This window comes from Phyllostomus discolor, chromosome 15 (genome assembly GCF_004126475.2).
Source record: "Phyllostomus discolor isolate MPI-MPIP mPhyDis1 chromosome 15, mPhyDis1.pri.v3, whole genome shotgun sequence".
NCBI lineage: Eukaryota > Metazoa > Chordata > Mammalia > Chiroptera > Phyllostomidae > Phyllostomus > Phyllostomus discolor.
The window spans coordinates 2,807,460-2,822,428 of record NC_040917.2 but is presented as its reverse complement, the minus strand read 5'-3'; the positions used below and the strand labels follow the sequence as shown (position 1 = coordinate 2,822,428).

Sequence of the window (14,969 nt, the reverse complement as noted above, 5' to 3'; positions counted from 1 at the left end):
GATAAGGTCAAGCTAATGGAGTTCATCATCACCAATGCTTTATTATATGAAATGTTAAAGAGACTTATCTAAGAAAAAGAAGATCAAAAATACAAACAGTGAAATGACAGCAAACTCATGATTATCAACATCCAAACCTAAACAAACAAACAAACGAAAAACACAAATGAACTAAGCAAACACTAGAACGGGAATAGATTCACAGAAATAGAGATTATCAGTGGGGAGGGGGAGAGGGGAAATGGGGCAAAGGTACAGGGAATAAGCAGCATCAATGGCAGGTACAAAATAGACAGGCAGAGGTTAAGAATAGTATGGGAAATGGAGAAGCCAAAGAACTTATATGTATGGCCCATGGACATGAACTAAGGTAGGGGAATGATGGTGAGAAGGGAGAGGGAGGTAGAGGGTGGAGTGCAATAAAGGGGAGAAAAAAGTGGGACAACTTAATAAAATAGTCAGTTATGTATATTAAAAATTGAATACAAAAATAAATACCCAAAAGCAATAAACATTTAGGATTTCAGTTTAAAAAGTGAAAAATAAAAATCATATAATCATATCAATAGATGCAGATAAAAGCCTTTGACAAAATTTAACATTTATGATAAAAACTCTCAGCAAAGTGAGAAAAGAGGGAACATACTTTAATAAATATGCTAGAAGGAATTTACAGTAGGTTAGATGAAGCAGAAGATCAAATCCACAATTTGGAAGATAAGATATTGGAAAACAATCAGAACAGCAAAAAACAAAAATGAGGATGTTTTGAAGGTCCTCTGGAACAAGCACAACAACATCCACATTATGGGGTACCAGAAGGAGAAGACTGAGAGCAAGGGATTCAAAAACTATATGAAGAAATAATGACAGAAAATTTCCCTACCATGGTGAAGGAGGAAAACACACACACACACACACACACACACACACACACACAAGTTCAGGAAGTGCAGATAGTTCCAAACAAGATGCACCAAAAAATCCCACAGCAAGGCACATCATCATTAAAATGAAAAAAGTTAAAGACAAAGAGAGACTGTTAAAAGCACCAAGAGAAAAGCAATTAATTATCTACTAGAAAGCTCCAATAAGATTGTCAGCAGATTTCTCAACAGAAACTTTCCAGACCGGAATGGACTGGCAAGAAACATTCAAAGTGATGCAAAGCAAGGACATACAACCTAGACTACTCTACCCAGCAAGGCTATAATTTAAAATTCATTAAAAAATTAAGAGCTTTCCAAACAAGAAAAAGCTATAGGAATTCATAAAAAACAAATCAGTATTACAAGAAATGTTAAAGGGTCCTTTTTAAGAAAAAAAGAGAAAAGAGAGAGGAACATAAATATAAATAATAAAATGTAAAGAAATACATAACTATCAGTAATCACTTTAAATGTAAATGGATTAAATGTTCCAAGTTAAAGACTTAGAGTCACTAAATTGATAATAAAACAAGACCCAAAGATATGCTGTCTGCAAGAGACACAGTTCAAATCAAAAGATGCCCACAGACTGAAATAAAAGAGATAGAAAAAGATATTTGAAACAAATGGAAACAAAATAAAGCTCATATAGAAATACTTATATAGGACAAAATAGACCTTAAAATACAGACTATATAATAAGAGACAAAGAAGGACATTACATAATGATAACAGGATCAATCCAACAAGAGTAATTAATCTTTGTAAACATTTCTGCACCCAACATGAGTACACCTAAACATATAGAGAAAGCATTAATGGACATAAAAGGAGTGATTACAGGCATAGTAGGGGACTTTAACACCCCATTGACACCAATGTATAGATCTCCCAGACAAATTGAACAAGGAAACAGGGTCCTTAAATAACAAATGAGAATCTTTATAAAAATTTTATTTATTTATTCTTAGAGAGGGAAGGGAGGGAGAAAGAGAGAGAGAAAGAAACATTAATGTGCAGTTGCTGGGGGTCATGGCCTGCAACCCAGGCATGTGCCCTGACTAGGAATCGAACCTGTGACACTTTGATTCACAGCCCACGCTCAATCCACTGAGCTACGCCAGCCAGGATGGAATTAGAATTTAATTGATATTTTCAGAGCATTTCTTCCCAAAGCCACAGAATATACATTACTTTCAAGTGCACAAGAAATATTTTCTAGGATAGACCACATCATAAGCTGCAAAAATATGTTTTAATACATTTAAGGAAATTGAAATCATATCAAGGATCTTCTTTGACCACAATGGTGTGAAACCAGAAAGTAATTACCAAAAAAAAAAAAAAAATCCCCTGATAAACACGCAAATATAAGGAGGATAAAAAATGTTACTGAACAATTAATGGGTTAATAATGAGATCAAAGAAAAAATAAAAAGATACCTTGAGACAAATGAAAATTACAGCATGATCCAATGAGACAAATTAAAAGGAGAAAACAATCCAAATTCTGTGGGACAAGTAAAAGCAGTTCCTAAGAGCCAAATTCATAACATTGCAGATCTACCTCAAGAAACAAGATACATCTCAAATAAACAATTTAAATTTACACCTACAGAAACTATAAAAAGAACAACAACTAAGTCCAAAGTGAGTGGGAGGAAATAATAAGGATTAGAGTAGAAATAAACAAAATATGGTTTAAAAAATAATTCAAGTAATCAGTAAAAATGAGTTTTGGTTCTTTGAAATAATAAACAAGAGTAATTAACCTTTAATTAGACTCATCAAGAAAAAGAGAGAGGATCCAAATAAAATCACAAATGAAAGAAAAGTAAGAATGGACTTTATTGATCTTAATAATATTTTTTCTGATATATCTCTTTGGTCAAGGGAAACAAAAGAAAAATGCACAAATAAAACTACACCAAAAATTTTAAAAAGGCACAGCAAAGGAACCATTAAAAAAGACAGTGTAATGAGTGGGAAAAGGTATTCACCAATGATACATCCAATAAATGGTCAATATCCAAAATTTATTAAAAACTAATATAAGTCAATACCAAAAAACCCACTCCAATTAAAAAGTGGGCAGAGGATCTGAATAGACACTTTTCCAAAGGTGACATACTGATGTCCAGTAGATATATGAAAAGATGCTCAGTTTCATTAATCATTACAAAAGTGCAAATTGAATCCACAATGAAATGTCACCTCCCACCTGTCAGAATAGCTATCACCAATAAATTAACAAACAACAGGTGCTGGTGAGGTTATGGATAAAAGTAAACCCTCATGCATGGTTGGCGGGAATGCAAGTTTGTGCAGCCACTGTGAAAAACACTATGGAGATTCCTCAAAAATTAGAAATTGAACTGCCTTGTAACCTGATAATTCTACTTCTGGGTATATATTTTGAAAGAATGTATACACCCTCATGTTCATTGCAGCATTATTCACAATAGCCAAGACATAAAAATAACTTAAGTGTCCATCAATAGTTATATAAATGTCTAATCACTATGTTGTACACCTGAAACTAATATAATATGGTATGTTAACTGTAATTGAAAAACAAAAAGGTTCTAAAAATATTTCTATAGATTAAAAATATCCAGACTGGTTTCATCAATGCAGAACAATCTGGTAAAGTTTCTTCATGTTATCAAGCATAAGATTGCTGCCTTGTATACTGTTAGCATGCATTACAAGGAATCAACTTATTCTATCTGTGGTTTAAAGAGATAATATAATGTGATGTAATTCACACATGTTTTTCCCATTACTCCTGGATGATGTTCCTCATCCCAACGAAGCTTAAATGGCTCTGTGGTCTTAAATCCTAAAGCATGTGAAAGGTAAATGCTGTGGGTTAGGAGGATAAAATGCAAATGGATATGTTTCACATATCAAGTGGTATAATGATATACCAGTGCTGGCTTAGTATCATATAAGCATCAAATATTTTCTCTCTCTTTAAAATAAGAGAAAGGAGGTTTTGTCTGATAACAGCATTTTGTGGAAGTATATGTGGTATATTTTTAGAAATATGGAAAATATGGGTAAGCACATTGAATGAACCAATTTCTGCCTCTCCTAGACTCCTCACCTTTAAAGTAAGAGAATGTATTTGATGTTTTAACCTCTCTGAGAAGCAGCATCCTATAATAGGTCTTCTGTGTCTTTTAAAGTATGCAATGCAAAGAATAAGTCAAACAAAGGCAGAACATTTTCTAACTCTTTTTTCTCTCTTTTCTCTCCAGACTATGTCAAAGAGTCACAATGACCTTGCACAATAACAATACAACTTCGTCTTTGTTTCCAAACATCAGCTCTTTCTGGATACCTGGCTCCCCAGATTCAGGGCTGCCCCCAGGAACAGGCACTCATTTTGGCAGTCACAACAATTCTCGAGCAGCTGGGAATTTCTCTGTTTCAAATGGCACCATCAGTGACCCTCTGGGAGGTCATACCATCTGGCAGGTGGTCTTCATTGCATTCTTAACAGGTATCCTGGCCCTGGTGACCATCATTGGAAATATCTTAGTGATAGTGGCATTTAAGGTCAACAAGCAACTGAAGACAGTCAATAACTACTTCCTCTTAAGCCTTGCCTGTGCTGATCTGATTATTGGGGTCATTTCAATGAATCTGTTTACTACCTACATCATCATGAATCGATGGGCTTTAGGGAACTTGGCCTGTGACCTCTGGCTGTCCATTGACTACGTGGCTAGCAATGCATCAGTTATGAATCTTCTGGTGATTAGCTTTGACAGGTACTTTTCCATTACAAGGCCACTCACATACAGGGCCAAACGAACAACAAAAAGAGCTGGTGTGATGATAGGTCTGGCTTGGGTCATCTCCTTTGTCCTTTGGGCTCCTGCCATCTTGTTCTGGCAGTACTTTGTTGGGAAGAGAACTGTGCCCCCAGGGGAGTGCTTCATTCAGTTCCTTAGTGAGCCCACCATTACCTTTGGCACAGCTATTGCCGCCTTTTATATGCCTGTCACCATTATGACAATTTTATACTGGAGGATCTATAAGGAAACTGAAAAACGCACCAAAGAGCTTGCTGGGCTACAAGCCTCTGGGACAGAAGCAGAGGCAGAAAACTTTGTCCAACCCACAGGCAGTTCTCGAAGTTGCAGCAGCTATGAGCTTCAACAGCAAAGCATCAAACGCTCAGCCAGGAGAAAGTACGGTTGCTGCAACTTCTGGTTCCCAACCAAGAGCTGGAAGCCCAGTGCTGAGCACATAGACCAAGACCACAGCAGCAGTGACAGCTGGAACAACAACGATGCTGCTGCCTCCCTGGAAAACTCTGCGTCCTCTGATGAGGAAGACATTGGCTCAGAGACAAGAGCCATCTACTCCATTGTGCTCAAGCTTCCAGGTCACAGCACCATCCTCAACTCCACCAAATTACCCTCATCTGATAACCTGCAGGTGCCCAATGAAGAGCTTGGGTCAGTAGACTTGGAGAAAAAGGCCAGCAAACTGCAGGCCCAGAGGAGCATGGATGATGGAGGCAGTTTTCAAAAAAGCTTCTCCAAGCTCCCCATCCAGTTAGAGTCAGCCGTGGACTCAGCCAAGACTTCTGACATCAACTCCTCGGTGGGTAAGACCACGGCCACTCTACCTCTGTCCTTCAAGGAAGCCACCCTGGCCAAGAGGTTTGCTCTGAAGACCAGAAGTCAGATCACTAAGCGAAAACGGATGTCACTCATCAAGGAGAAGAAAGCAGCCCAGACCCTCAGCGCCATCTTGCTTGCCTTCATCATCACCTGGACCCCCTACAATATTATGGTTCTGGTGAACACCTTTTGTGACAGCTGTATACCCAAAACCTATTGGAATCTGGGCTACTGGCTTTGCTACATCAACAGCACCGTGAACCCCGTGTGCTATGCCCTGTGTAACAAAACATTCAGAACCACTTTCAAGATGTTGCTGCTATGCCAATGTGACAAAAGGAAGAGGCGCAAACAGCAGTACCAGCAAAGACAGTCAGTGATTTTTCACAAGCGCGTGCCTGAGCAGGACTTGTAGAATGAGGTTTTGTCAATAGCAGTGACCAAATGCACACATCAACCCACAAACCTTAGCAGGGAGTCAGGAGGAATGGGTGATTTCTGGTGATGATAAAAATGTTCCTATCAGATGAGAAAGAAGCTGCCTGTTTACTGAACCATTGGATAAAAGGTCCCATTTTAATATAAAAAGTCAAATAGCAATTCAGCAAAAAAAAAAACATATTACTGAATATAAAGAAATTTCTTCTGAAATAGACTTTAAGTGTTTTTTCTTAAAGGGGAAAATTATTTCATAGCAATTATACACCAAAATTGATCTGCATAGTTCTTTTAATTTCATTTAGTTCAGGAATTTCAGATAAGCATTACTAGCTGCCCTAGATGCCACATTTTTTACAAGAATCCCAAAAGTGCTGATTCAGATTTTTCTTCAGAACAGGTCAGACTAGTGAATTGGCAGTTCTGAAGTTATTTCATACATTGCTAAGCTGAACGTTCTTGTCCCAATAGAACTTTCTGTCTTCTCTTTGGCGTGTTGTTATACTCTATTTGCGGACTTGATTCTTACTTCTGCAAAGTACTGTTTAGTGCAGTCCAAGTTTTGTACAAATAAAAATCTGTAAGTATATATGTGTGTGTGAGCTCCACCTACACACACACACACAATGTATAATATAATGGGAATCACTTAACTGACAAATTATTCCTACAATATATGCTTTCAGTACTTTGGTAACTGAAGTTCTCTAGGATCCTAACACAACATAAAAGTGAAATAAAACCTGTGTGGTGTTTTCAAAACCAGGGATGTTTTAGACAAACCATCCTGGGAATACTCAGTGGAGAGCAGCCCTGCCTTTCGGCAGGTCTGGACAGAGTGGACCCCCTTGTGATCAAGGTCAGGCACCATGGCTTGACCAGACTCTGAGAGTAAACTATCATTTTGTTGATATCCTCAACAGAGCTAAATCAAATTGGGCCCTCTGAGCTCAAAAAATAAACCATGTCCGCATGTGTGAATTTGATCGTTCATTTCTGAATGTGTCCAAAGAAAACTTCTGCTACCTAAACTGCTTACAACTCAATAGTAGTGTCATGTTTAAAAGTCATACACATCAATCCATATAGCAAAGCAAAAAGACATTGTGAGGGGTGACGAAGAAGAACCTGGCGTTTAATTTCTTGCTACCTGGCATCTTCTAAATGAAAAACTTACATCTCTGTTACTTAGCTCTGGCCAGTGCTTCCTGATCTTTATCTTGTGACTTTCACCTAGTAGGTGGAGCTTAGGAAGCTGCATGTCCTCTGAAGAGAGAATTACAGTTTGAAAAGTTATGCTTCAAATTGACTTTTTAAAAGTTTTTTAAAAATTATTTTATCTTGTTCTCTGAATTGACCAAAATGTTAAATGTTCTATTTGGGGGAGGGGAGGGATGCTGCTCTTAGTGTCATTTTTTTTGCTGCTATAATTGTTGGGGGTCCCTTCTTTTCCTTTAATGGGGTTGTGTGGGGGAGGGGGGAAGGGGTGGGGTGGCTGAGGAGCAATCTTACCTTGTACAGGGCCTCCATGATGGCCAGAGTCAGGGTAGAAGCTGCTTTTGTATTCAGTGTGAGCTGGTGTTTACAGATGACTTTGACAACAGTGGACCTGTGCTCAGTGGTGTCTGTGTTTCTGAACTATTTAATTTTGTGTTATGTTTATACAAAGAAATATTTATGCATACTTCACCAAGTGTCTATTTAATGTTGATAAATATTACTCTTCAGTCTTCTGCCATGATACCTTGAAAGTGATTCTTCAAGGTCCACTAGACCAATGAGAAGGGTACACTAAGCTTTCACATGGCTAAGAAGAAAAATGTCATTCTGTGGGCATCAACAAGTACCTAACTCTTTCTAGGTAATAAAAATTCAACTGTAACTTCAACATAAATGGCTAAAACCACTCTTTAGTTCAACTTGATGAGGACTGAACAAAGCACTCTCCACCATTGTGTTTGAAATCACATGACAAGGGGAAAAAACAAATTGGTGTAATTGAATGATTTTATTTGGCCCACATTTAACCAAAGAACAAGAAAAACTAAAAACTCTTTTCTAATTGTATAGACTGTAATGTTACCCACTTGTGCAATGTCTAGTGAGCAATTGCATCTATATTTAATTACTCAAGTTGGCCTGACGCTAATAAATGTGTGAATGCTGATTCAAGTCTCCCCGTACTTCAGTAATTTTCATTATTTTGAAAGCTCTGAAACTGCCTCCATGTCAAAGGGCTATTTCTTGTATTAAAAACAAGGTCAATAAATAGAATTAAATTTAAGAAATGGAGAAACCCTGAGCTTTGGAAGAACTGCAAAGGTTAATAACAATTCTTAACCACGATTATCTCCTGATCCTTGACCTTTTATGAGGCTAAAAATGGCAGAGAAGATTCAAATCCAAGACTTCATTTCTTCTTTTCTGTTACTGGTTTAATCAGATAATTGTTTTCACATTTCCTGTGGATAAAAGTTGATTTAAAATACTTATTGGCTGTGCTTATAGAAAGGTATGTCCAACTTTTAGATCACTTACAGAAAAAGGAAAATAAGAAAAACCCATTACTTTGCATATGGACAATTTAGAAGTAAAATTAAAGATGTAGTTTTTGTAACCAGACATAGCTGCCCCTGCATTTCTCCAGGGGCTGTCATCAGAAAAGATATGCAGCATTTAAATTCCCAAATGGGAAATCACACTATTTTATTCCACATGAATCAAGTTTGAAAATCTTTCATGATTTATTTTATTTAAAAGAGCAAAATAATCACACCTAAAATAAAGTACACATGCACATGACCACCCCTCTCAACACACACACACACCTCCATTCTCCCATTCTGTGTTCCCCAGGTTTTGTCAAATGGACTAGAGAAGTGAGCTCTCTGGGCCTCTACTTCCCTTGGCTCTTCTCTTCTTTCCACCACCTGCCTACGGTCTCTGTGCTAGTTCTGTAAATGACCCTGAATCACTCTTGTCTTAAATCCAGCCTTGACTCTCTATGTTCCATTTAGGTTCACTCTTTCATATAAAATAGTTATGGAATGTGACAGGAAAACCAAACAAGAAAGCATAAGCATTAGAAGCTGCAGAGGCTAAAGATCTGGAATGCAGACCCACCTTCCCCATCAATAGTCCTGTGATGCAAATGGCCAAGTTCATTGCTCTGGGGGCTGAGAATCCTTTGTGTACTAATTGTGAAAAGTAGAAGGGAAGAGCTCTGATGCCATAGGGGCTGCATCAGGATGGATGAAGGAAGCCAAGGCTCAGGCCCAGGGAGAAGCATGATGTAGACAATAGTGATACAGATAAGGAGCCTGTGGATCATCTTCAGTGTCCTGACATAACACTGTGAAATTGGACAGTCTACCACAGCAGCTTCAGGGGACAGCAACACCAGAAAGCACTGAACTTAGAAGGAGGAGCCCTGTGTTCTTTGCCCAGTTCAGTCATCTATAGTTATATGACCTCTGTCACACATGTTATCTTCTTTTAAAATCTCTGGTTTGTCTTCTTATGCCTAAATTGAGCAACAACACTAAAGCATCTCCAATTTGCCCTCTTGTAGTAAAGAGGTCAAAATTGAGGCATGATGTTAAATAAGCAACTGCAGTGATGAGTATGTAATGGTATCTCTGGTGAAAACTTGAAATTTTCTCATTTCATCCAGCCATGTGTCAGTTAACAATGAAGTTTCATTCTGGAAAATATGTCATTCAGAGATTTAATTACTATGTGAGCATCACAGAGGCACTTACTCACACCCAGATGGGACAGCCTACTGCACACTTGGACTGCATACAACCTGTTGCTCCTGGGCTGCAAGACTGTGCAGCTGTTACTGTGCTGATCACTGTAGGTAATTATAGCACAATGGTGTTTATCTAAGTATATCTAAACATATAAAAGTTACAGTGGACGATGTATTGGGATGTCATCTGTGTACTCAAAATTGAGGTGCTGGGAGTGACAGGGAGTTTGTTGTCAAGTCCCACAGATAACGCTTCCATCAGAGAAAAAAAATTCCCAGGATTACAAATGCTTCCATTTGTCAGAGGAACTTCAGCTCCATTATAACCTTATGGGACTGTCATTGTAAATGTAGTCCATCGTTTACATTGCTATATGGTGTGTGATTCTATCTCCATCAGATTAATCTACTTATTACATTTAAATACAATAAAATCTAAGGAGCTATCATGTCTTGTGAGTAAACTTGGAACTGTATTGTTTAAAATACCACTTTAGCCCTGGCCAGCCAGTTCAGGTGGTTGGAGTGTTGCCTTGTGTTCTAAAAGATTGAGAGTTCAATGTCAGGTCAGGGTACATAGAGAAGCAACCAACAGATGTTTCTCTGTCACATAGCTGTTTCTCTCTTTCTCCCTTCCTCTCTCTCTAATATTGGTGAACATGTCCTCAGGTAACAATTAAAGAAATGAGAAATAAAATAATAAAATAAAATAAATTAAATTAAAAATTACCACTTCAGTCCAGGGCCATCTGAGGAACAACAACCTAACAAATAGTCACTGGGTAATTGGTGTTTGTTTTGGTTTTGCAATCTTCTTTCCAATAATGGAACTGAAACCACAGAATGCAGCACCCAGTACAGTTATCCTTTTACAATCTAACATCCCCCCTCCCATCACCTCCTATAGTGTTTTTCTCAAATGTAATGTGTATCAAACATGGTTTGGTCAATAGTGTCAGCTCCAGCCTGTAATAGGTTCAAGGGCAATTTTACTACTTTCCTTCATAGATTTAAGTCAAGCTCTCTCTTCTTGTATTTTCACGACACTGTTTTGTAGTTATTAAGCTTATTCCATGATTAATGCTGTGTGAGTAATTACTCCAAACCTGAGAGATTGGTTTCAGAGACAAGAATCTTTTCTTTTTCTGGCTTTAGTGTTACTTCCTGAGAATGGAGAATCATGTTGACATAATAAAAATGAATATGATCAAATTCATAATTATGCTAAACCTAAGTTTGTAACTAACTGCATGATGTTTTATTAACTGGCTCCAAAATGGGAAAATCTTAGCATTATTATTAATTGGACATACAGTATATTTACAGCATCATGCATGAAGATGAACAGTGCACTTGGACATATGCAAGTGGACACACAAGAACGTTAGGCCTATGGTCACTCCAGTAAGAACCACAGAGATTTAGTGTAGGCTTCTGACTCTACCACTCTGACCTTGGCTGGTCTACCCTAACTAATCTGGAGTTATAAGGTGGCTCACATTTCAGTCGCAGTAGGCTGGTCTACCCTAACTAATCTGGAGTTATAAGGTGGCTCACATTTCAGTCGCAGTAGGCATTCTGCACAAAAGGTAAATGGAAAAGGATACCAGACCCTTCGTGACAGAGAAATATTAATAACACTTTCCTCACCCAAATTATAATCCAGTAATCCTATCTTAATTTACTAAAAAGATTACCCCAGAATATTATTTTATTATTGTTCTTTCTTTAAGTCCAATATACCAAACCCCGAACTATTTTTATACTGAATTCTGTGAGTCCCTTGATAATAAAAAGTGTGTTTTATTTATTCTTTGGCTGGCACTCTTTCTTAATTAATATAACAAATGTTTATCAGAATTATGTGCACATCAATGCCCATGTTTCTACTGTAGTCAGTGGTCATTGTACTGGGGAAGTTACCTAAAGGAAAATGGTTTATTAATCTGATAGTAATCTAATAAAATATTACTGAGCCTCCAAGAGAAATCTTTTAAATAGATTTGAACTAGTGAATATAATTCAGAATACAGAAAGAAAAATAAGCTCTCTCTTTTAGCCCTGGAAGTCAGAAATTTTTGCCAGATTGGTCAATTCTACCTGGTCTTTCCTGATTGTTCTAGAAAGGGAGGTAATGAGAGAGGCTGGAGAGTATATAAATGTAAGTTTTTTATTTGTACAGATGAAGGGCTATAGTTTGGCTGAAAACAATCTTGCATTTAATTTTGCTTTGCATGAAAGTTAGGAGAGAATTCATTCTGTTCTAAAAAGCAGTTAAACAAAAGCCCTGCCTTATCTTCATTCTTCATCCTGTACACAGGCATTTTCATCCCTAAACACACAGCACTCCAGAAAAACTTCTCTGGGGCTGTGCTTAGAGCTACATGAAAACAACATTTAGAGTAATGTTCTCTGTATGTCTATCTCTCTCTCTCTTCAGTGCACACACACACACTCACTCAAGAACTGTGTTTGGTACAGTTTTGAGGGATAATTAAAATCATATATGAAGTCAGTGAATAAGCACATTGATATTCCTTGTAAAAATGCTGTCCAAGAATTACCCATGCAATGTTTAGTGGTGCTCACTTCCTTCTAATTCACAAGACTGTGGAGAGAAATGACTGTCCCAAAGAGATGGCATGGGTCAGAATTGAATTTAAAATAGTGTCTCCATCTTTATCAAAGGCATTGAATTTTACCTTTTTTATTTTCTAGTGGCCACCACATTCTCAGTAGTGTTTTTAGGTGTGTCATATGACAATTTTATTCTTTTTCCTAAAAAATAAGTCAATTGTCTGCACTTTAAAATAATGCCTGCAACTTGTGGTGGTGATACTATCCCTTAAGTTTAATAAGGAAATAAAACTATTAATAAAAATGTACTTTGCTTTTCTTTTAATCCAAGGTCTATAATAGAGCAGCAGGTTTTATTGTATAAAAGAGTAGAGCACCTTGAAGGGATAACTCTGAGATATTGTTATTTGCATTGATAACTCATTTTGCATACATTAAAACTTCCTTTAACAACCAACATTGTTACTGTCATAACTCAAAATACTTATAATCATATGTTTAGGGTCATATGTTTAGGAGTCTGTATTAAGCATGTATAAACTGTCTTCTCACATAGTCTTATTTCCAAGAGTGTATGTGGAAAAATATGTATTACTAGATATATACTTTGAAAAGAAGTTTTTTAACTTTCTTTTTTTTTTAAGAAATGGGTATCTTTGCTTTTATTAAAGTTGTTACTTGTAACTCTTTCACCCATCAGATAATATTTTCCTAACTAAAAATAAAAAAATCAAGCAGTATGTTATTGTATTGGCTTTAAAATGACTGCAACTATAGCTACAGACTGAACTTGCTATAAGGAGAGACATGTTTTGTTTGTTTTTTTCAATGTCTTGCTTGGCTACTTTGTGGCTATTTTATTATGTCACAGCCTGCCATAGAATCCAAACACTGCCACTCTATTGTAGGAACTTTTTGACTTCATTGTGCAAGTAAGAGCGAGAAAGAGATTTCTCAGTCTCTCTCTTTTTCCCTCTCTCTAATACCCACTTTCCATCTCAATGTATATCAACAGCATTTATTGCCTGTTTGTTATTTTAAAGGTTTTATTTATTTATTTTCAGAGAGGGGAAGGGAGGGAGAAAAAGAGGGAGAGAAACATCAATGTGTGGTTGCCTCTCACACCACCCCCCACACTGGGGACCTAGTCTGCAACCCAGGCATGTGCCCTAGACTGGGAATCAAACCAGTGCCACTTTGGTTTGCAGGCTAGCACTCAATCCACTGACCCACACCAGCCAGGGAATGTTCCCTGCTTGTTTTGATAATAGCTATTCTAACAGGTGTGAGGTAACTTCTCAATGTGTTTTGATTTTCATTTCCTTGATGATAAGTGATGTTGAGCATCTTTTCATGCTCTTCTTGTCCATTTGTATGCCTTCTTTGGAAAAAATTATATTCAAAAACTTTGCCAATTTTTAAATCTGATAGTTTTTTTGTTTGTTTTTGTTATTGAGTTGCATGAGATCCTTATGTTTTGGATATTGATGGTATATAGTATATGATTTGCAAATATTTTCTTACATTCTGTTGATTGACTTCTCATTGTTAGTTGTCTGTTTTGCTGTACAGAAGCTTCTTAGGTTGATAGAGCACCACTTACTGAGTTTTCCTTCGTTAATTGTATTTTTGGTGTTATACAAAAATATCACCAAGACAAATGTTAAGGAGCTTTTTCCATGTTTTCTTCCAGGAGTTTTAAAGTTTCAGGTGTCATATTTATTTATTATGTGTTTATTATTTCTGTTTATTTTTACTGAATATTTTGACATAAAACATTGTATAAATTTAAGGGGTAGAATGTGTTAATACAGTTGTAATATGGTTGTTATCATAGTAATATTTAGCACCTCTATCATATTACATAATTATAGTATGATATTGTGATATTCATTATATTTTGCATTAGAATTCTGTGGGTTATTTACTTTTTATTGCAAGTTTGCAACCTTAAATATCAATCTTAACTCATGATATTGTGATTTATAAGAAATATAGCTGTTGAGTTCAGTCTTCTTGAGGGTGACTGTTTTGGAGGACTCTCACTCTGTTGTGTGAAGCCCAGTGAAAGAATCAGGAACTCCAGAGTCCTGCTACACAGGCCTGAATGGTCATCTAGGTTGAAGATGGCAGCCAAGTAAGTAGAAGCTGAGTTCACTTGCTCTTGCTCCCAAAGTGGATTTTCAGCTGATAATTTTCTTCTGATGATTAACCACAACAATAAATGAATCTTAGCTGATTGAAGTTTTGAAGCCAAGGAGTGCAAAAGATGCTTGGTACCATCTGCCAGCAGGGCAGAGCAGCAAGGACCATCCTAGATGCAGCCAAACCTGAAGGACAGAGCCATACACTGCGGATCATTTGTAGCCTGGAGCAGGCTGCCTCCAGCTAGATGGGGATGGCATCTGACAGTGCCAAAATTAGCTTTAGAAAGAGAGGCCTGCAGCCAAGCACTGGACTCTACTGAGATGAATTCTACTTCATTCATTTTCACAGTTTGCATCGTGTTTTCTTTTGAATATCTTTTTAACATGTTTTCTTTTTCTTCAATTTGGTTTCTGTTAGTTCACTATCTCTTTTTTTCTTTTTTCTTTCGATCTCACATTTTGCTCTTTCTTTGTCTTACTCCAT

General features: G+C 37.0%; 1 protein-coding gene and 1 long non-coding RNA gene across 5 annotated transcripts in view; both read left to right on the top strand.

The window, feature by feature from the left end:
- CHRM3 (cholinergic receptor muscarinic 3) overlaps positions 1 to 8,769 on the top strand; it is a 314,922-nt gene extending 306,153 nt beyond the window's left edge. For all 4 annotated transcript variants that reach the window (XM_036016187.1, XM_036016186.1, XM_036016188.1 and 1 more), the window contains one exon: positions 4,193 to 8,769. In XM_036016187.1, coding sequence (XP_035872080.1) covers positions 4,212 to 5,984 — 1,773 coding nt within the window. In that variant the 5' untranslated portion in view covers positions 4,193 to 4,211 and the 3' untranslated portion in view covers positions 5,985 to 8,769. The remainder of the gene's footprint in view (positions 1 to 4,192) is intronic.
- Positions 8,770 to 10,901: 2,132 nt separating this feature from the next.
- LOC118498337 lies at positions 10,902 to 11,922 on the top strand. Its single transcript, XR_004900835.1, has 2 exons — positions 10,902 to 11,222; positions 11,277 to 11,922. It is a non-coding gene; the product is annotated as an uncharacterized LOC118498337 (long non-coding RNA).
- The last annotated feature ends 3,047 nt before the right edge of the window (positions 11,923 to 14,969 follow it).